General features: G+C 48.9%; 1 protein-coding gene across 1 annotated transcript; it reads left to right on the forward strand.

Moving 5' to 3' along the window:
- The first annotated feature begins 3,556 nt into the window (after positions 1–3,556).
- LOC135908979 (neprilysin-4-like) lies at positions 3,557–20,590 on the forward strand. The gene is made up of 3 exons (XM_065440840.2): positions 3,557–4,470; positions 16,996–18,721; positions 19,367–20,590. The coding sequence occupies exons 2-3, from the start codon at positions 17,643–17,645 to the stop codon at positions 19,761–19,763; spliced, it is 1,476 nt and encodes a 491-aa protein (XP_065296912.1). The 5' UTR covers positions 3,557–4,470; positions 16,996–17,642; the 3' UTR covers positions 19,764–20,590.
- The last annotated feature ends 1,245 nt before the right edge of the window (positions 20,591–21,835 follow it).

Consider the following 21,835-nt stretch of genomic DNA (forward strand, 5'->3'; position numbering starts at 1 on the left):
AACTGGCCACCCTGTACACGCAATACCTCATAACCTCGAGCGTACCGGAATCTTGGAAGAACGCTAACATAATCCTTATCCATAATAAAGGGGACGCCAAACACTTGAAAAATTATAGACCGATCAGCTTACTATCTGTTGCCTACAAAGTATTTACTAAGGTAATCGCAAATAGAATCAGGAACACCTTAGACTTCTGTCAACCAAAGGACCAGGCAGGATTCCGTAAAGGCTAGTCAACAATAGACCATAGTCACACTATCAATCAAGTGATAGAGAAATGTGCGGAATATAACCAACCGTTATATTAGTTTACATTGATTACGAGAAAGCGTTTGATTCAGTCGGAACCTCAGCAGTCATGGAGGCAATACGGAATCACGGTGTAGATGAGCCATATGTAAAAATACTGGAAGATATCTATAGCGGCTCCACAGCCACCGTAGTCCTCCACAAAGAAAGCAACAAAAGCCCTATAAAGAAAGGCGTCAGACAGGGAGATACGATCTCTCGAATGCTATTCACAGCATGTTTACAGGAGGTATTCAGAGGCCTGGAGTGGGAAGAATTGGGGATAAAAGTTGATGGAGAATACCTTAGCAACTTGCGATTCGCTGATGATATTGCCTTGCTTAGTAACTCAGGAGACCAATTGCAATGCATGCTCACTGACCTGGAGAGGCAAAGCAGAAGGGTGGTTCTAAAAATAATCTGCAGAAAACTAATCTTTAACAGTTTTGGAAGAAAACAGCAGTTTACGATAGGTAGCGAAGTACTGGAAGTGGTAAGGGAATACATCTACTTAGGGCAGGTAGTGACCACGGATCCGCATCATGAGACTGAAATAACCAGAAGAATAAGAATTGGCTGGGGTGCGTTTGGTAGGCATTCTCAAATCATGAACAGCAGGTTGCCACTATCCCTTAAAAGGAAAGTGTATAACAGCTGTGTGTTACCAGTACTCACATATGGGGCAAAAACCTGGAGGCTTGTGAAAAGGGTTCTGCTGAAATTGAGGACGACGCAACGAGCTATGGAAAGAAGAATGATGGGTGTAACGTTAAGGGATAAGAAAAGAGCAGATTGGGTGAGGCAACAAACGCGGGTAAACGACATCTTTGTTGAAATCAAGAAAAAGAAATGGGCATGGGCCGGACATGTAATGAAGAGGGAAGATAACCGATGGTGACTAAGGGTTACGGAGTGGATTCCAATGGAAGGGAAGCATAGCAGGGGGCGGCAGAAAGTTAGGTGGGCGGATGACATTAAGACGTTTGCAGGGACAACATGGCCACAATTAGTACATGACCGGGGTAGTTGGAGAAGTACGGGAGAGGCCTTTGCTCTGCAGTGGGCGTAACTAGGCTGATGATGATGACGATTATTATGATGATGATGCATGCTGAAGCATGAACACACACGTTCGCACACTTACACAATGACACGCGTCCACGCATACACGTCAAGCACGCAAGAGCACGGGCACATGCAATAATGCGCGTGTACACGCACACGCGCATTCACGCATGCACACACGCACACCGTGGTTCGCACACATGGAAATACAAAATACCGAGGCACTCGCGCGTGCGCACATACACACAACATATATACACACATATACACAACCATACACATACACGCTTCAGACGTGCGCACGCGTAATATATATAGATATATCTGTCCTGGCTGCCTCTCAAACACCGGCGCGTGCAGACAGACTGCATACACTCCCCCTACCATTGCTGTTCCAACGGCATCTGTAAAGAATCGCTCTACGATTTAAATTTAGCGGTTCTTCAAATGAATGTGCCCTCTGCCGGGAGGGTGCGAAAATATTTCCTCCGGTCCTGTGACTTCACCGCCCATCCCTGACTAAAACACTGCTTGAACGCACAAATGTCCAGAATTCCAGAAATGAAATGAAATGTTCAGAATTCCTGGACATTTTTTGCTACTACGACACCTGGAGCACTGACTTTTTTAACGGGTTAATTGTGCAATATTTTCCTCGTTCCTGCTTCTTTTCAGTTGCACATTTTTTTGGCAATTTTTAATAATTATGCAGTTTACGCGCATTTCCGTCACCCCATTCTTCGGACATACGGGTATGTGCCGCAACAGCGGAACATAATCATCACAATATTTCTTTTGAGGCCATGCGTCATTCATGCTACGAGCAAGCCCGTGGCATGTGGTGTTTCGCGTCGAAGCGTTGGCGTGGCGCCACCATGGAAACACACATTTCACTTTTCAAACAACTAGAAATATTCACACTTCGCCTTGCGTTTCTAAATTTAGACAATACGTGAATAATATTGAAATGATCATGTAATATTAGCAAGTGAACATTTCTGGTTATCAGTGGAGTTAAAGTTAGACTCCAGGCGGCGATAGTGTCGCCTGAATTCACGAGCCACGAGCCTGTTTCGAACTAAAGCAGAAGAAGAAGTCCCCATGATGACATCTACCCAAATAATGCAAAACATCTTCCTTATAATATATTAAACGGCTTATTACAGGACCATTTATTGAGTTTATCTATAAGTACGGTCATCGCGACAGACGCCTCACAGTGTGAAGAAAAATCTGGAATTGGCATTTTCTCTCCCGCTCTAAACTGGTCATTTGCAATCAGGATTCCGGACTTTTATTCCGTATTTTTGGCTGAATTTCTAGCTGTAGTCCTAGCCTTACGCAAACTAAATTTGTCAACATCGGCGGTAGTAATTATAACAGATTCTTTATCCTTATGTTCCTCGCTAACAGCAAATGGTGTCACTAACCTTTTACGTACATTTCATTTTCTAGTACCTGCCCACATAAATTTAATTAGATTGCTTTGGGTGCCTGGACATAAACGATTAGTCATGAACGAAATGGCTGACAGTCTCGCGAGAGCGGCCCTCAGTGGCCCTGTATTACCATTACTTCCTACAATAGCTTACCTGACGACTACTAGATTCAGGAGATATACAATTACTCAAGACTTTTTGAACCTAGCTGTAGCAAATTTTTCCGAGTATCGACACCTCCTATTCCCTTGGCCTAAAAATTCCTTTCACACCAGAAAAATTGAAGTCATCTTTACCCAATTACGTTGTCGAATACCAAAATTAAACTTTTATCGTCACAGGGCTGGTCTGGTGCCCTCCCCTCTGTACCCAGTCTGTGGAGAAGATGAAACAATCGATCATTTTTTCATATTCTGCCGCCGTTTCACTTCTTTAAGAAAAAATCTAGAGTCACGATTTACACAGCTTGGTTTGAGCTTTTCAATTATAAATATCCTTTCTCTAGGAGCCTCCTCTCTTGGACAGTGCCACAGGGATATTTGCTCAACCGTGGAGGATTTTATAATTGCTACAAAGAGATTGTCTTGAACTCTTAAACATTTTATTTTTGTTCATTTCCTCCAGTTAGCTTTACCATTTTCAGTTCTTTAATAAAGATAGCCTAATTTCATCCAAATCTTGGCCAATCCCCCACAGTGGGTGTGCGCCATCGCACAAGGAAAACCAAACCAAACAAAACCAGAAGAAGAAGTATCGTAACGGCATTTCGGATTGCACATCCTGGGCTCTGCGATTTGCGACATCAGCAAGCAAATAAGCGATGCTTCCGAGCTCTGAGCATCAAGCCGATAAGAGCAAGAGGCGGCGTCGCCCTCGAAGAAACTCCGCAAGCTCTAGTGGACGCGAATTTTCTCGGAGCTCCAATTCCTCTGGCGAGCCTGAAGGGACGCGCCAGCGTCCGAGCGATCCCAGTCAAAGAGCTACCGCGGAAGCCCCGTTCGATTCAGCTCAAGCAAGAGGCGCGACCGCCGCCACCGGATCAGTCGCCGAAATTCCTGTGAACGAACCTCCTAAAAGTAAGCGAAGTCTGTCGTTTTACGATGGCGTCCACCCCACTCCATCCGACATCACCACACCTCAGGAACAACAGGCCGGTAGCACCGAACATGGCATGCGCAAACGGGGTATCTTTTCTACGACTGAATCACCTTTTTCGGTAGAACCAGGAACAACCGACGGGCGTCCAACACAAGCTCGAGCAGTCGCCGACGGCAAAGTCCAGCCTCCTCCAGGAGAACGCCACACCTCGCAGCCGACACAGGCACTAGAGTCGGTTGCCGGCGCTCGGTCGATCACAGCCGCTGCGACATCTTCCACATCGAACAACGAAGCAGCCGAGGCAACCCTGACGGCCGAAGTCCGCAGTGCAAAGCTACCGCCTGGTACGGTTAAGGCGAGGACACGCTCCGGCTCTACCGTCACTCTGGCGGTGCCCATCGACGCGGCCTCGAGAAGCGGACAATCAGGAAAGTCGTCGACGCAAGACTCGGGGTCCCGGCGCGAGCCTTCCTTCTCGTCCTTCATTAGAGGTCTCAAGACGTTGACCAGAGAACGCATTGCAGAGCAGAGGGCCAGGCGACGAGGAAGCAAGTCTTCGATCTGGGACTCGGAATATGTGAGCGAGCTGTTTCTTTTCCGGGTTCACGATGTAGTGCACAGGCTCAGCTGTCAGTGTGCGACCTAAGGCAATCGAAAAGCTGTGACATATAGTTGTTGCAATGTGCGTTGCAATGTCATGGGAGTCGCTGAGTTGCGAATCCTGGACTGTATTTTTCAAAGCGAAGCTTTTTCCTGCCTCTTCTCACGACGTTTCGGGCGCTGCTGCTGTGATTGTATTGCCGTGCTTGCCGATGGGTTTCATGCAACGCTACCAGATGGCACTAGCCTCCGCGCATGCCTAGGGAGCCTACATGCAAGCTCTGTTTTAGGGTGGTGACAGCCTTTGTAAAGGTACTTACCGCCAGCAGCTAGATTTGGGGGATAAGCTTACCGACAATTTATAAGATGGGGGAAGCAAAATCGCGAAAAAGAAGCCCAACGGAGGAGTTTTCCTGGAACTTTTGCGGACGTGAAATAATTAACTTTTACAACGAAGCTGTTAAGCGCTCCTTTACCCGCTATCGTGTCGGCGTGTTGAAAAAAATGGCTGTGGCTTAGCTAAGGTTAAGCCCTGGATGCGAAGCATACTAGCCTTTATTTTAGTTGTTGAACCACTGTTTAGCCTGGTGAAGTGCTGTTGCTTGGCTATATTTGGTTCGGCTAGACGAAGAAACAACTCATGCGTTACTCTGCTTCGCCTTCAAGAGTGGAACGCGATAGCGTTCCTGTCGACCCGCCAATGGGTGTAAGACAACGGGCTACGGCGCAGCGACTACGCGCCCCGCATTGGACGCGGTGAGCGTCGAGCAACGCAGCGTTCGGCGTGGCAACGAAATGTGCGCCTGAGCAAGCGATGCACGCCTGAGCCTTAGAAACAGCTCGTTTCTGAGGCAACACCGCATTCACTAGAGGCGCTTTTGTAAAGCTTTGAAGCATCGTACTCGTGGCTCAGTGGTAGCGTCTCCGTCTCACACTCCGGAGACCCTGGTTCGGTTCTCACCCAGCCCATCTTGCAAGAGTTGAGCCAAAGCCACCTAGAATATCAGTCTCTGTAGCACGCCGCAACCTTCGCTTCTCATTCCAACGAGCAGCTCTGTCTCCAGGAGGCATCTCACCTCGTGAGTGTCTAGCAGAGGCAAGCGCAGCTGCTTATATAGACGACCGCACGCCAAGTTTCATCCTAGACGTCAGCGCTCGTTTCTCCCCTGGCGGAGCGATTTCATCTCCAACGGGTGTGGGTTTCGGTCGCCGCTTCCCTTCGCGGTCGCGCTCGCGTTCAGTTCGCGCTGCGCGCGAAACGTCCCTTGTTTGCGACGGCGCCTCTTCGGATGACCGGAAATTATTATTGTGTTGTTAACTGTCACGACAGCAAAGTAAACACGAAAGGGTTGATGCAACCAGGGAAATTCTGCTGATTCACAAGAAAATGGTACGAAAGAAGCAGACGACAGACATGGAATACTGCGGTGCGCCGAGCGAAGTAAACATCTGGCAAACGAAGCGAGATCGTTTATTGATCACTCCTTAGTGTATGACGGTTTCTATATCTAACCCACGTGAAATTAATAATTACTCGGTACATAATCCTTTTATTCATACAAAAACTTTAAGTTCAACGAGTGCTTGTCCTGTCTTCTTTCTCGTGTTTCGTTTGTGTGTGCGCTGTCTTATAATGGAAACCACGTCTGTTGTATGCGCTAGCAGTGGCCGAAGTTCACGCGTGCCGAGAAATTGAATATGTGCATTATGCATTGAACATGACCGGAGTTCATTCCCGCTTCACCACCGCACCGATCGATCGGGTTACTGGACGATACACACCCGCGTCTTGGTCGCGTCGGCATTGCTGAAGCAGGAATGATTAATAATACTTTCAACTTCCGTCTCTTGAGTACTGTTAAAAAATGACCAAGCTGTCTACATTGCTGCCTCTATTCCATATTGTAGGGGATGTACTAGTTAAAGTTGTGTGCGCATGTCGTACTTGTGCTATGCAGCGATATATCTTGTTTATTTCCGCACAGTGTTGATAGAAGTCCGTTGTCGCCATCAGAGACAACACGGATTTGTAGCAAACATAATGTGAGAAACTGCAAAAATGACTTTAGCTCGTAGGTGCCGTATGTATGTGCCGCATCGTATGTGCTGACGATTTTTCCGGCGGCACATACGATGTCGTTTCCAATTACCTGCTCAGCGTCCCTTACATGGTTAAGCAGACGCTGCCCTTTCGCCGCATTGCAGCCATAAAAATAATCGTCAAGCGTACCGATCTTCTTAAAGGCCAATATAGCGTGTGCAGTTTGTTTCACACTAAGGGGAAAACTCGGAACGTATTGCGTCGCGATGCGGCAAGCAATGGAGTCGTGCGGCGGCAGCAGCTCGAGCAGGCGCACACGCTTGAGGGGCTGTGTCGTGATCTGCGTCTTCTGCTACGGCGGCGCGCGCTGGCCGCATTTTCGGGAAGCGTAGTACTGTCAGGGGCAGTGCACCAATTTCATCGGTACTGCGGGAACTGAGCTGATATTCTTTACTAAACGTTGTGCGTCGCCACACTCTGGAAGTAGGAAGTATTTTAATGATTGGAAAATGTAGAGAGGTCGGCCGGATAATGGAGCATCTGGCCTGCTACTCTACGTAAGGGAGGGGGAAGAGGGGAAGAAAAGGGGTCACAATGATGGATGATAATGGGAGGAACGAGGTGAATGACACATTACACAACTGGTATCACAGGCATGAGTCCAGGCCAGTGTCACCTAGGAAACGTGAAAGTGCACGCATTGTCTCTGTCGTCTGCCAACTCTGTGGCCACGCGCCTAGCAAGAGGTCCTCCGACAGTGGTCCATTGTGGAAATGTCTCAATGTATCTGCCAATGTCAGTCTTTCTCGCGCATACTCAGGGCACACCACGAGCACATGTTCTATAGTCTCTACAGCGCCACACACTGAACAGTCCGGGGAGTCTATCCGTCCAATAATGTGCAAATATTTGCGCGTGAAGGCGACGCCTAATCGCAGTCTGTGTATCAGGCATGTATGAGGGCGTGGAATTCCATGCAGAATAGGAAATTTCCTATCGGGATCCAGGCTTTTAAGGCGGACGTGACGAGCGTCTGGCTGGGCCCAGTATGTTCTCGCCGCACTCCTCATTAATTCCGACAGGAGGCATGTGATGTCCGGTCTAGAGAATGGCACTACAGTTCGCATGCCATTGCTGAGGGCGCGCCTTGCTGCAGCATCGGCCATCTCATTACCGTTGAGCCCACAGTGTCCCGGGATCCATTGGAACACTATGCGGTGGTGTTTTTCTTGAGCGTATGAAAGTAGCTCGGTGATCTGCAGGGCCAGAACCTGATATGCGGTGTGGCGCAGGAAGCATCCCCAAATTTGCAGCGCGGGTTTTGAGTCCGTGAAAATGCACCACTCTTGAGGTCTTTCCCCGCAGAAGTGGCGAATCGCTTCTCGAATAGCCACAAGCTCTGCAGCGGTTGATGTTGAATTATGGTCTAGTATGAAACCTCGAGTCATCTGTTGGGCTGGTATCACCACAGCTGCTGTCGATGCCTTAGGTGAAACGGAGCCGTCTGTGTACACATGAACATATGTCTGGTATTCTGACCAGATGTACGCGAGAGCAAGTTGTTGTAGTCCACTTACGGGAACCAATGATTTCTTTAGTATGCCGGGGACATGTACGCATACGGAAGGTTGAACCATCACCCATGGTGGTTTGACGGGGTGGTATGGAAGGGCATAGCCTGATGTTATGTGGGGTAGATGGCAACGGAGTGCACTTGTGAAACTGCTGTCCGGTCGCTCATGTAGAACCGACGTCAATGGATGACAATGGTGTCGCGTCAGTAAGCGTAAATACACGCGAAGTGGTTCGTGGGACAGGTATATCGGTAATGGGCATACGTGGGCTTCCTCAATTGCGCCTTTGTTGGATGCACGCCGTGGCAACCCGAGGCATATTTTGAGTGCCTGCGCTTGGACGCTCTCTAATGTCCGTAAGCAGGAAATGCTCAAGTTTGAGAGTATCGGAAGGCTGTATCGAATGTAGCCCACGAAAAGAGACTGATAGAGTCTTAGTAATGAGCCTTCCGTGGGGCCCCATTTCATGCCTGTTGCGAAGCGAAGAACATGGCAAAACAGATTAAGTTTTTGCTTCAACATATTAACATGCCTCGTCCATGACAAATCGCGGTCGATGATAATGCCCAAGAATCTGTGGTGGGAGACATAAGGTATTATGACACCATTAATGGAGATCGGGTAGCGGCAGACGGATTTGCGCGTGAATGCAACCACAGCACATTTTTCGGCAGCTAAGCGCAAACCCTGACGCCGTATGTATCGTGAAGTAGATGACACAGCCCGTTGTAATTTCGCACGTAGTTGTGGGCGTGTTGTACCAGAAGCCCAGATGCAGATGTCATCTGCATATGCACTGATGTGGATGTGAGGTGGAAGCTCGCTCACCAGGCCAATCAGTGCCACATTAAATAATGTTGGGCTGAGAACTCCTCCCTGAGGAACTCCACGGCATACCTGATGACGGTTAGTGTCTCCGTCAGGCGTGGACATGTAAACGAAACGGCCGCTGAGGTAGCTCACAATCCACAGGTAGAGCCGGCCGCCAATACCCAAGTCATCTAGGGCATCGAGAATGGCTTCATGAAGGATGTTGTCGTAGGCCCCTTTGATATCTAAGAAAACAGCGGCGACGAGTCGGCGTTGACGTTTTTCATGTTCCAGTGTCGTAACGAGGTCAATGACGCTGTCAATTGAAGAACGACCCCGCCGAAAACCGGTCATCATGTTCGGATAGAGATCATTGCTTTCCAGAAACCATTCGAGCCTCGCCAGGACCATTCGTTCCATAACCTTGCCAACACAGCTGGCTAATGCAACTGGGCGGTATGAGGTAAGCTCATAAGGAGTCTTTCCAGGCTTCAAGAGAGCAACCAGGCGGGTTATCTTCCACTGCTGCGGAACAATACCGGAGACCCATGTGTCGTTGTAATAATTGAGCAGTGCAGTGCGACCAGCCCTGCCAAGGTGAGATAGAGACGAGTACGAGATCCCGTCAGGGCCAGGAGCAGATGAATGCCGACACGACGCAAGAGCAGCCTCTAATTCGGGCATCGTAAAGAGCAAGTCGTAGTGGTCACTTGAGGAAGGTGGCGCAAAAACTTCGAATTGGATAGAGGCTTGTTGAGTTGTGCCCACAATCATTTTGCAGAAGTCGTCCGCTACCTCCACATCATTGCGGCGTTGGTAAAGGGCCAGAGCACTGAAAGGGTACCTTTCTTGTGGGGGAAAACGTAGGCTCCTGACTACATGCCAAATACGTGACAGCGGCTTGCGAGGATCCAGTGATGAGCAGAACTTTCTCCAGCGCTTCCTTCCTAATTTCTCGAGATGGCGCTTTATTTGTCGTTGAGCTCGGCGACAAAGGGCGAGATCGTACGTGGATTTCGTCCTTCTATATTTCCTTTCAGCGCGCCGTCGGACTGCGCGCAACCTCTCGAATTCCACGTCGATAGGAGACCCCGATGAAGGTGCAGATATGGTCCGCGTGGCCTCACCGAGGGCGGACGTAATCAAGTCTTCTATTTGCGTTGGTGACTCGAGATTCGCACAGGAATTCTCCACGAATGTCTTAAAAGTGGGCCAGTCCGTGCACCACACATGAGACGAAGTGGTAGGTGCGAACCACTTGACGCAGATATACGTTGGTATGTGATCACTGCCATGTGTTTCCACATCACTGAACCAGCTAATAGAAGACTGTAGTCGTGAGGAAACAAACGTCAGGTCCAAGCAGCTACTGTAGGACGTGCCACGCAGAAACGTAGGAGAGCCATCATTAATATTGACGAAATCATGTGAGTGCATAAAATCGGACAAGGCTTTGCCTCGGTTATTCATTACTGTACTTCCCCATTGGGGGTGATGAGCATTGAAGTCGCCCACAATAATATGGGGAGCTGTGCAACTCTGGATTGCTCAGGACAGATACGAGAAATCAATGTGATCTCTGGGTGGAATGTAGCCGCCGAGTATAGAGAAGACCCGCCCTTTAAGCGTTAACGTCAAGCAAATGTAGTGGTTCGTGTTATGGTGCTGGAGGACAAAGCGGTAGTGTGGAATATCTCGGCGTATGCACACTAATACCTTGCTGGTTTCATCAGCTTCTCGAGACCACAGCAATACATATCCAGAAAGGCGGAAAGCAGAAGGCATGTTGGGCTCACATATAACAATCACGGGGAAGCGGTATTTCTGGACGCGCTGTCGGAAGTCACTTAGGCGACCACGCAGGCCTCGGGCATTCCACTGCATCACTACACTACGACGTATGTGCATCGACACAGAGGAGGGGTTGTGTGGTAGCGCCATAGTGAATCACTGCAATGCCGCCAAGAGCGGCTCAATTGCATCCAAAAACTGAACAACAACCCTTGCTGTTGGCGTATTGAGGCCTGAAAGCAGCGTTCGCATGGAATGTAAAAGTTGTTTCAGAAGAACGTTCACCTGCTGGTCTTCTGGCTTGTCCTTAATCTCCACTGGACCGGCACGGATTGATGGACGCGTTGGTTCGACGACTTTGGATGGCAGAGCAGGCCATTCCACATCAGAGGAGGTGGATAATGTACCCGCATCTTTCTGAACCACCGTGGTAATATGTGGCGCTGCAGCAGGCGGCGTCTTATCATTCTGCAGCTCAATACGTAGAGGCAACGGAGCTGAGAGTTGCTGTGACGTCGGCTGAGACAGACTAGTGACGTGTGACTCTGGGCGTCGGTGTCGGGAACGACGTTTGCGGCGACGAATAGACGCGGCCGCTTCTTGGTGACTTGAGTGTTCTTTTACCATCTTCTTTAGGATAAGCCTCTCGTTCTTCATCCTAGGACAGTCTTTAGCCGTCGCCTCATGAGCGCCGAAGCAGTTGGTGCACTTGACTGTCTCCGTCTTGCAAGTGTCATGCTGGTGCGATCCGCCGCATCGACGGCAGGATATTTCGTTTCTGCAAACAGCACTCACATGGCCAATCCTGTTGCATTTGTGGCATTGAACAGGCTTGGGAACATACAGACGGACAGGGTGCCGCACATAGCCCACCTTGACGTGGGATGGGATAGAGTCGGCTTCAAAAACTACTTTAACACACTGTGATCGGCCGAAACGATGAATATCGACTATCTTGGCCGTAGATTTGATGAGTGTGCGCAGGTCGCTGTCTGTTATTTCAGGGTCTACGTCTGTAATAACTCCAGCGGAAGTCCGTTTTCCGTGAGAGAGATAGGGGCGGACCGGCATACCGCCTAACACTCCAATTTCTTTCAGTTTGTCCACGGACGCCCGAGATTTCACATCTACCGTAAGGACATTCTTCCAAGCGTTGATTCTCACCTCTTGGACTTGTCCCGGAATCAGCTGGTCGAAGAATTGGGACAGCCGCTGTCTGTTGATTGTATTCAAATTAGCCGTCTCCGTTGTGGCTACGAAAGCCACAGAGAATCCGTCAGGTGCGTCAACATTCTCTGCATGCAACTCCCTCGCTGCTGATGTCCGGCGTAACGCGCCAAGTTTGTCAACAGTCTTTTTAGTCGACTCACCAGCTGTTGATGTCCGGCGCAACTTCCTTTTCAGGCGGCGCGATTCAACAGGCGTGAAGCTGCTACTGTCGGAATCCATCTCAGTCACCGTGGAGTCATCTGCCGAATCTGGAAGCTCCACGTCGGTGACGGTCGTAGCACAGAGGGCACCAACCGGCCGAGCAGCCGCTGGGTCAACTGCGTCGACGGGAAGCTGCACGGGACGTGTGCCCGCCATCCCGAAGGACGACGCGATCACTGTGTACACACAATATTAAAAAGCTACAGAAAAAAGGAACAGCCGAAAGCACAGATGCTCTCTACCGTCACTTCTTCTTCCTCTTCCCTCTTGCCACACTCTGATCCTTCATTGGCGATAATGGAGTTCCACAAACTTCTTTTGACAACATGGTTCATTTGTTCTTTCGAAGGGCCGGAGTACTGAGCGTGTGCACGTATATTTCTTCACTGTGTGTGCTACCGTAATGAGCAGCGACAAAACGCACCAAGATGTGCGCGCAACGTGCTCAGTCTTTGTTTGACTCGAAAGGAAAACAAAGCACTCAACAATGGGAGTCGAACACGGTGAAACAAACGGACACGATTAAATGAACGTTTTAGGTTCAGACAATGAGCTGGAAGTGATTTTTCTCGATAATCATTCGCTACACCAGACAGACCCTGCCCGCCGGTGGGGAATTGGACACGTCACGCTCGGAACTTCAGTTAGTATCTCGTCATGTCCCCAGCGGCAGCGATGAGAGCGCTCATCCTGGAAGGCAGGGAAGTGTAGAATGACTTGATCAGGGATGTGTTCATTCGCTGCACGTCTCAGTCACTGACGATGGTGGATCGAAGCCTATCCTCGGGCGACTGATAGAGGGGATGTTGCGCCAGCGATACTCTCAACGAGCCCCAGGCATTTTAAATGATGTTGGCGCCCGGGGATTGAGGCGGCCGCTCCAAGAGAGTGACTGCGCGCTCTTCTAGCAGTTCTTGCACAGCACGAGCAGTGTGGATCGGCGTCCTATCGCGTTAGAATATATAGTCGCCTTCCAGAAACGGGCCGTCAAGAATGTATGGAATCAGTACGTCGTCTATGACTGCCATGCAGCGATGAACTTACATTCGAGGCGTATCTGTGGGCGTCGCGCAACGCTTAGCAAAGAATACCGGCTCCTTTCACGCAGTAACGATGTGATCAGCGCCCTGCACCTGACAGTAGAACGTTTCTCGACAATGCGGCCAGCGTGCGCCGCCGTAGCAGACGACGCCGTTCAAGATCCCGCCCCTCGAGCATCTGCGCGAGCTGCTGCGCTTCGAGTTTTCCCCTAAATATGAGAGAGACTGTACACCGCCCTTCGAAGGAAATGTCCACGCGCACACACCGCGCGCGGCGCGAAACGTGCCCAAACACGCGCAGTGCAGGAGGCAATCAAGGCGGCGCGAACGAGAGATGGGAGAGGGGTACCACCGCTAATAGAATTTTGCTCCGCATACGGCGCTCTCAACGCCAGCGCAGCAGCGCCGCTCTCGGTGCCGTTCTTGTCTATGGGGAACCAGCGCTGGAGTTTTCACGGCGCCTGCAGCGCCGCCCTGGCGGTCAGAACGTGCACAATGCAGCCTCCCCCGCGGACGAAAATTGCGTTGCGTGCCCTTAAAGTCAAAGGAAAACAAAAGGGCGCCGACGATACTGTTGCGTATACAAGTGCCACAACTAAGTCGGGATGAGGGAGGATGTATCCTTCTACGTCTTTCCATCTAAACCCTATACGAACAAGAACGGAGGCGGCGTTGGATCCAAGCAGTCAGGCGAGCGGAGTAAGCTCCCGTCTTGTCGCCCCGCCAAGCGGTGTCGGGCTGGTTTCTAAATCAACTTTCGCGTGTATCCCTGGTTTATTCGATAGTGAAGATGGTCAGCCATGGCAGACAGTACCAAACAGCAGAATCTGCAGTCGGTATTTCGTCGGAAACAAAATGAGCAATAGCATGCACCATCCGGCATATGTACCATTTTTCCTTCGCAATGCCACCGCCAAGCCCTTTCTAACGCCACCGCACCAAGTGAACGATACGAAAGGTAAAAATTATCCATTCATTGCCAAGAATTATGTGGGAGGGAAGCTGCCTTGTAATACGAGTTGTATGCGCATAGTGCCGGCGCACGCGCGACTAAGCCACCTATGTGTTTATAGAAATGCGCATGTGGATGAGGACTCGGCGCTGAGATGCATCCGGCAAATTTATGTAATTAGTGCTAAATGTAGCCAGGATTGTTAGAATCAAGCAGCGGAGCACTCAAACATTTGCTTGCGCGAGTCAGCTGATGCGATAAAGCTTTCTTCTCCATTGACTGCTGAGGCGAAGTAACATCAGAATTTTTTACGTCTAGCCAGAGAAATATGGAATATCTTCAGGCCAATTAATACTTACGAAACCATAGCGCAGCACGACCGGAGCCATAACTGCTAGATTTGCGAGGCAGGCAGCCACGCAAGCATGGCATCGGTACACGACGCAACCGTTAAAGAAACACACGTGCTCGCCGCGACGCACTGTGAAAAATAATTAAAGCTTAAAAAGCTTGTTTCGTCATTTCTTCACTTGATGGCGCTAGCTTCTTTACAAAAACTCCACTTCAAGCGGCGCGAAAACGGAAACATACGAACTATAATACGGCTGCGTATGTGTGTGTCGTCTGGTTGTATGGCTGAAATATGCCGCGTTTCGTCGCCAGGGCGGCGTGCAACGCACTCTTTTCGACGCGCCGCCTATCCAGCGCTGGTTCCCCATAGCGACGCCACGAGCGACACCGCCGCGCCTGAGGAGCTGGGTTGAGCTCTCGTAATATGCTTCGCATAAAAAAAACAAGCCCGACGATAGGGCAATGGCGGGCCGACGCGCGGCGGAGGTGACGCAGACGTTAAGAATTAACGAAGTGTGTCGGTATTGCTACAGATCCCTACATCACCCGATGCGTTTTCTCGCCGTCGCGTGCTTTTTTTTTTTTTAGAGCGAAGATTTCTTTCTCTGTTCTCTCGATTTTCCGGGCGTTGCTGTGATGGTCTTGCCGTGTTCTGCTGGGTTTCTTGCAATGCTACCAGATGGCACTAGTCTCCGCGAATCCCGTATGGCAGCGCTGTGACAACGCTGAACAGTTTGTGCGTATAGCACGTGCTGTGCTTGCTTTCCTGTACGACAGTAATGCAGGTGCTCAGCTGTGGAGGTCGCGTGCTGTGCTCTGATAGTGTAAACATTACAATCGTCCATAGCCTGAAGAGCGCCCTCGGTGCTAGCGTCTTAAGCGTCTCGACAGCATGCTCGCCAGGAATGCAGAAGGAGCAGGTTAACACGCGCCAGCAAAATGGCTGCAAAGCATGCACTCAGCGTCGAGGACACCCAGGCCCGAAAGTATGGTCGCCCGTATCAGGAGCGTCTTCGCTGTGCAGCGTAACGTGGTGCAAACGCCGAACCTATGTATACAATACATCGATGCAATTATATTATTTAAATTGCGCGCAGCTCTATAATATCGTTTAACACTTCTGTCACGATGCGATGTGCGATGTGAAGCATTGATAATGATCAGTCCTTTCATGCATTATATACAATGACGCGCAACAACGTATCAAACAAACACGTCTCCCTGTGTATTCTGTGGAATACGCAGAAAAACAGCAGCGGCGCACGCAGTGTAACGTGCAACATCAACTCCCCACTCTGGTATTGGTCTAAACACTGAAGAACTTACGCGCTCGCCGCCAACGTCACCGCTAATTATTGTCAATCAAAGCAATGCCATGTAATGCCGTCGGGCCCTGAGGGTAATGATATAAATAAATAAATAAATAAATAAATAAATAAATAAATAAATAAATAAATAAATAAATAAATAAATAAACCGCATACAAAGCTTTGCTTATATTGATTACCACAGTTCACGGGATCCGTCGATGTTTTTTCTTTGAGGCACGTATGTACCGAAGGACCACCGAAAATGTTTTCGAGCATGGAAATTGCGAGACGGCCTAATTTTATTCGGACATCGCTCCACACTGTGAAACGTCAGCAGCCGCTGTCATAATTGCGAGGACTATACCGACTGCCCCTTTCAGTTGGAGGGCAGCGGGGCTCGCACTAAGAAAATGTCATTCTTTTTCTCAATCCGGTGGCTCCAAAATACCTCCTATCGAGGATGCTTGTGTGAAAAGCACCACAGAGCGTGCGACGCACTACCTGGAAGTGCTCGAAGTTGGGAGTGCATAATCAAGCACGTCGTGCCAAACTATAACGGCTGAAACCACAGCGTTTTGGCTACTGCACCTTAATCTCGACCCCAGTCTCCATTATGTCACCGCGAACAGTACAGGTACTGCTTGTTTGCAGACGCGACAGTTGAGTCGAGCAAACACTGGCTGTAAGCATACGACAAGAGGCTGAGCGCTATGGCTACGTTCGCTGGCTCGTTCCAGAAACGGCTGGCAAGATAACGCTGCCGAATGCAAGCACTGAAATTCTGGCGTATAGATCATTCCACAACAAGTCTCTTCGCTATAGCGGCACGGAATTCTGTCACAGGGTAGCCGAATAGCGAGCTAAAAATACCAAGTAGTGTCAACGCATAAGCCTGGTCTCCTGGGTAACCTCGCCAGCGTATTTTACAATATAACACATGCTATGGTTCCTCAGCAAAAGCACGCAAATCTAGATAATGAAAGGTGAGAACAACAAATGGCCTGCGTCATTATCAATGTTTCTCGGATTACGTTCATGCCCGAACGGTAGGTGTCGGGATATCCACGTAAAGAAAGCAAAAAATAAATTGAAAAGCGCATGTGCCTTCTTTCTGGTAACATATACGCGCCCTCACTTTTTCTCAGCGTGTAATTTTGGTATCGGGATTGAGTGAAATATTTCTTTCCTGCTTCATTTTACAGGGGCAGCGCGGTTCACGGATAGTGGTCAGAGTAGCAGGGATACCTATCACAAAGCAGCAAATCCTCCTCATGGCCATCTTAATTTTCATAGTGACAACCGTGACAGCCGCCGTCGTCATCCTGTTCAGACGAGAGCAAGAAACTGCTCCGACAAATCTGTACTGCAAGACCAAAGATTGCCTCGATCATGCCTGGCGCCTTTCCGATAAACTAAATAGCAGCCTCGATCCCTGCCAAAACTTCGGGGCTTACGTCTGTTCCGCTTGGTCCCCACCAAAGGGGTACCTTGAGCACTCTAACTCAGCCATGGATGACGTACGGAAATCTTGGTTCCCACTGTTCGGAAATATTCTTAGAGAAGGCGCCAAAACAATTCGGGTTGGCCACAAGCCGCTAGTCATGAACGCCACATGCATGGGCGACAGTAAACAGTAGGCTCGAACGTGGATATCTTCTGGAAGTTCCTAAAGGAGTGTAGGCTGTCGTGGCCGGAAGAGCCAGAGTCAAGTGACACCAGCGCCCTCGATGTACTGATAACGCTCGCGTTCAAGTGGCAGGTTTCACTCTTCTTTCAATTGAGACTACTGCGCTTGGGACCCGCACCGAATTGGCGTTTGACTTTAGATCCAGGCCCACTTGTACCGCTAATGTACCAGCATCATCTCATGATCAAAAATACCGGCGGATACGCCAAGTACTGGGCTGCGTTCTTCTACATCCTCAAGGGAAGGTATGACAAGGACGCGACCATAAACCAGACGCTCATAGAGACAACCATGGTGTTGGAAGGGGAAGTCTTTAGAAGACTCCTATTCGCCATGCGTCCACTTGTAGTCCAACAACTACTGGTGCCAATCGCCAAGATTAGACTCTACACTCCGCCTCTGGACTCGAAGCAGTGGCTACGGGCATTAAAGCAATTAGAGCTTCAGCCTGAGATGGAATCCAACGACCAGGTTGTCATAGCCGACAAAAACTTCTTCCAGACCATGGCGGCCGTGATGGCCTCGTACACTGACACCCAGCTGCTGTCCCTGATTGCGTGGTCTTGCGTGCAGCTCCTGGCACCGGCAGTGGATTTGCAGCTGCTGAAGTACCGGTACGACCAAGGCGTCATACTTTACCGGCCATACTTCTGCGAACGTTTTGTCGAGACCGCCTACCGACTCCTCGTGGTTGCTCTCACCTCTGTGTCGCGCTTCTCAAGACAGGAACGCGCCGTCATCTCAGCAAACTTCGACCACCTGGTTGCAACTGCCAGCGCTTTGGTCAACGCCACAGACTGGCTGGATGCCGAGAACCGACAACTTGCCGCTGTGAAGCTGGCTTCGACACGCCTGCAGCTGTGGCCCCCAGAGGATTTCCTGGAGAACGAGGCACTCGACCGCATGTACGCGGCTTTTCCGAACGCCGAATTGCCGTTTGCAGAATATTGGATCCAATCGAGTCGGTCTGCCGCTGATACGTACCATGCGAGTGCCAATATCGACGCCTTAAGCTACATGGTCAACTACGAACTGCCGTACCTCTTATACGATGCTGCAAGTGGCGCAGTGAAAGTAGCTGTGGGTGCCATTACTCCGCCCCTGTACTACTCTGAAGGGACCAAAGCTATGTTCTACGGAGGACTCGGATTCTCAATGGCGGTGAATCTCATCGCATCCATGGACAAACAGGGACTGCGGTGGCATCCAAACGGCACTTTCGGCGACTCCTTTTTATCCCAGTAAGCTTCTTTAGCCCAGTTTTGTGAATGTAATCATTTTCACTTCTACAAGGCAGGTTATTCCAGAACAACACAGATAGACTACTTTCCTAATATGATAGACATAATCAATCCATTATTTTTGCTATTTCGCCAAGTTACAGCTTATGGTGATGCGCTATCGTTGGCCATAACACGGTTGTTTGAACTAAGCTAGCCTTTGTATGTAAGTGTGCGAAGAAATTTCTAGAATGAGTAAGGAGTTCCTTTTGCCTGTAATAATAGCCGGATGTTCGCCTATATTGATAATCGAACTGGAAGAGCTAGTTTCTCATCTGATATATGACTGAAGAACTTTATATCGCGATATGCTCTCAAGTACGCACGACTGCTTTTTGAAATAGCTTGGAAAGGTTTACAGAGTGAAGCCACCTAAACACTATACGAACTTCACATTGTAGAAGTTATCTGAAAGCGCATCGCTGCGTCCACAATATTCAAAACTGGATGTTCTCTACCAGAACTTTTTTCCGCTAAACGGACGCGAAAATGCTTAATTAATAATCACAACGCCAATCTGAAATGTCCTGTCTTACTTAGTGCTCTGTGAACGCCGAACCTCCGTTTTGTTAAAACTGTCAAAGATTACAGTACTCTTCTTTACAGCGCCGCTTCTCGAGCCTTCGAAGACCGGGACGGCTGCCTGACGACTGCAGAGGAGGCTCCCGTGGTCGACTCCCCCACCTATCAGACCCGACCAGGCTCCAGGACCAGCGTCTTTCCCGAGATTCCCGCACTCGAAGTGGCCTACGCAGCATACAGGCGTTCCATCAGCGAAAGCGACGACGACAGTCCGCAGGGTATTTCCCGGAATCTCTCGGGCGATCAGGTGTTCTTCATGACTTTGTGCTACATGACGTGCAGCCTTCCCGGAGCCGTGGGTCCAAACACGGTGGACTGCAACAAGGCTGTGAGGAATTCGGAGGCATTCGCGCAGGCTTTTCAATGCCCGTACGGATCAAAAATGAATCCCAAGAAGAAGTGCACATTCTTCACCCGATAAGTGCGGACGGGAAAGGACCCAAATCACGCACGATGTTTACCACGCCACAAGTGTGAACGTACAAAATATGCTTATCAGTGTAAGACAAAATACTTTTTGCCGGGACCTTGCAATGCCTTAAGATGTGCTCGCAGTCTTTTGCAAAGCGATGGCGATTTTGCATGAGGGCGTCCGCAGTGCATCTGGCACGTCGTCTACGTGCCTTGTTCTGGCGTACGACGCACTCTAAGATACTGACACGTTTTATTTGGACGTTTCATGGCGGTCCTGTTTGTTTGTTTTTGCTTCCTTCTTATTGCCCGTTCTTCAGCTCTCTGACTTCTTTTGCATTTAAAAATGTTACGTTTAGTTAGCAACAATGTGCCCATCTGGGTGTGTCAGACGTCGAAAAACATAGACGTCATCTAACGCGTTTGCGGGCTGTTTGCACTTTTGTTTAATTTTTGTTTGCGAAGCCCGATTCATGAACGTGTTTTCGAAGGCAATGCCCAAAGCATTTCTTGGCTGTGCTTAAGAGGATTTTTTTTATTTCATCAAGATTTTTTTTGTAATTCGCGGCTGCCTAGCGTGCGTTTTCTATGCGCGTCTGCCCTGCGCCATTGAATATTCTACAGTTGGCTGAAGGGCACCTGGTGCACACTTACAGAAAGCTTGAAACAAGCTCATATTTGACAGGTTTGAACTGCTTCCCGAGCCAAATTATTCGTATCATTTCTCTAGTAACTGCCACACAAAGGGTTCAGTGAATAAAACATTGTTTTTGGCGAATTTTCTGGCAGCTCGACTGCGGTTCTCGCAGCGCTCGTTAGCGGTTCTCGAGACGAATGAAAACAAACTGCACAGAAAGCGTGGCGTTCTGTTGCCGTGCCAACTTATCCAATGCATTAAACGTTCGATTGTTAGCACGTTGCACATTGATGTAGAGTTCACGCCCGAGTGATGAATAAATTTCAAAGCTGAGGATTATTTCTTACATTCATGCCAGTCACTGCCCGTGTTGATGGTCAGCATGGTGGATAGTGATTGAAACCAAGTGAAAACCGCACCTTTACAGCACGGTATATTTATTAATGTGATTAGCTTTCTTTGCCTACTTTGGTGGTGTTCTATCTATCTATCTATCTATCTATCTATCTATCTATCTATCTATCTATCTATCTATCTATCTATCTATCTATCTATCTATCTATCTATCTATCTATCTATCTATCTATCTATCTATCTATCTATCTATCTATCTATCTATCTATCTATCTATCTATCTATCTATCTATCTATCTATCTATCTATCTATCTATCTATCTATCTATCTATCTATCTATCTATCTGTCTGTCTGTCTGTCTGTCTGTCTGTCTGTCTGTCTGTCTATCTATCTATCTATCTATCTATCTATCTATCTATCTATCTATCTATCTATCTATCTATCTATCTATCTATCTATCTATCTATCTATCTATCTGTCCTCTATCGTCGACCCAGTGCCCTATGTTGCCTACCTGCTTGAACAGCAAGGTAAATGCTGGTGGTTTATGCCATCGTGTTCGGTCCATCGTCTTATTTCAAGCTTAGTGGCCTTACTCTTCTCATACCGTTGTCGTCACACCTTCTACGCCGAGTTATGGCGTTTAACATTCAAGTGCCTTTCATGCCCGAGTGAAGACCAAATTTCAAAGCTGAGGATAATTTGATGCCTTCATGCCATTTACAGGTGGCGTCGAGGGTAAATAAGGGGGTAAGAGAGTAAAAGCAATTGAAAATCACAACGTTTGGCGCACCTTATTATATTTACTATTGCGATTAGCTTTCTTTGCCTACTTCAGTCGTTTTGAGCCTATCTATATATCTATCTATCTCCGTCGTGATCGGTCTGTCTACATCATTCCACATTCGCGATCTGACTCTCGTCATGCTGCCGTCGTCACAACTTCTATGTCTAAATATGTGCTCGTGGTTGTGATGCCGTCGAGGTCGTTCCACTGTCGTCATTGCATTTTAGTCATCTAACTCTCATCATGCAGGCGTCATGATGTCGTCGTCACGTGGTCGCTTTGCCATCGTAATCGCTTCAGTA

The sequence above is a fragment of the Dermacentor albipictus genome, chromosome 2 (assembly GCF_038994185.2).
Source record: "Dermacentor albipictus isolate Rhodes 1998 colony chromosome 2, USDA_Dalb.pri_finalv2, whole genome shotgun sequence".
Taxonomy (NCBI): Eukaryota; Metazoa; Arthropoda; class Arachnida; order Ixodida; family Ixodidae; genus Dermacentor; species Dermacentor albipictus.

Coding starts and splice junctions, on each gene's coding strand:
- LOC135908979 (XM_065440840.2), top strand. CDS start 17,643: ATGTACCAGCATCATCTCATGATCAAAAATACCGGCGGATACGCCAAG. Junction 18,722..19,366: donor GGCGACTCCTTTTTATCCCA/GTAAGCTTCTTT, acceptor TCTTCTTTACAG/CGCCGCTTCTCGAGCCTTCG.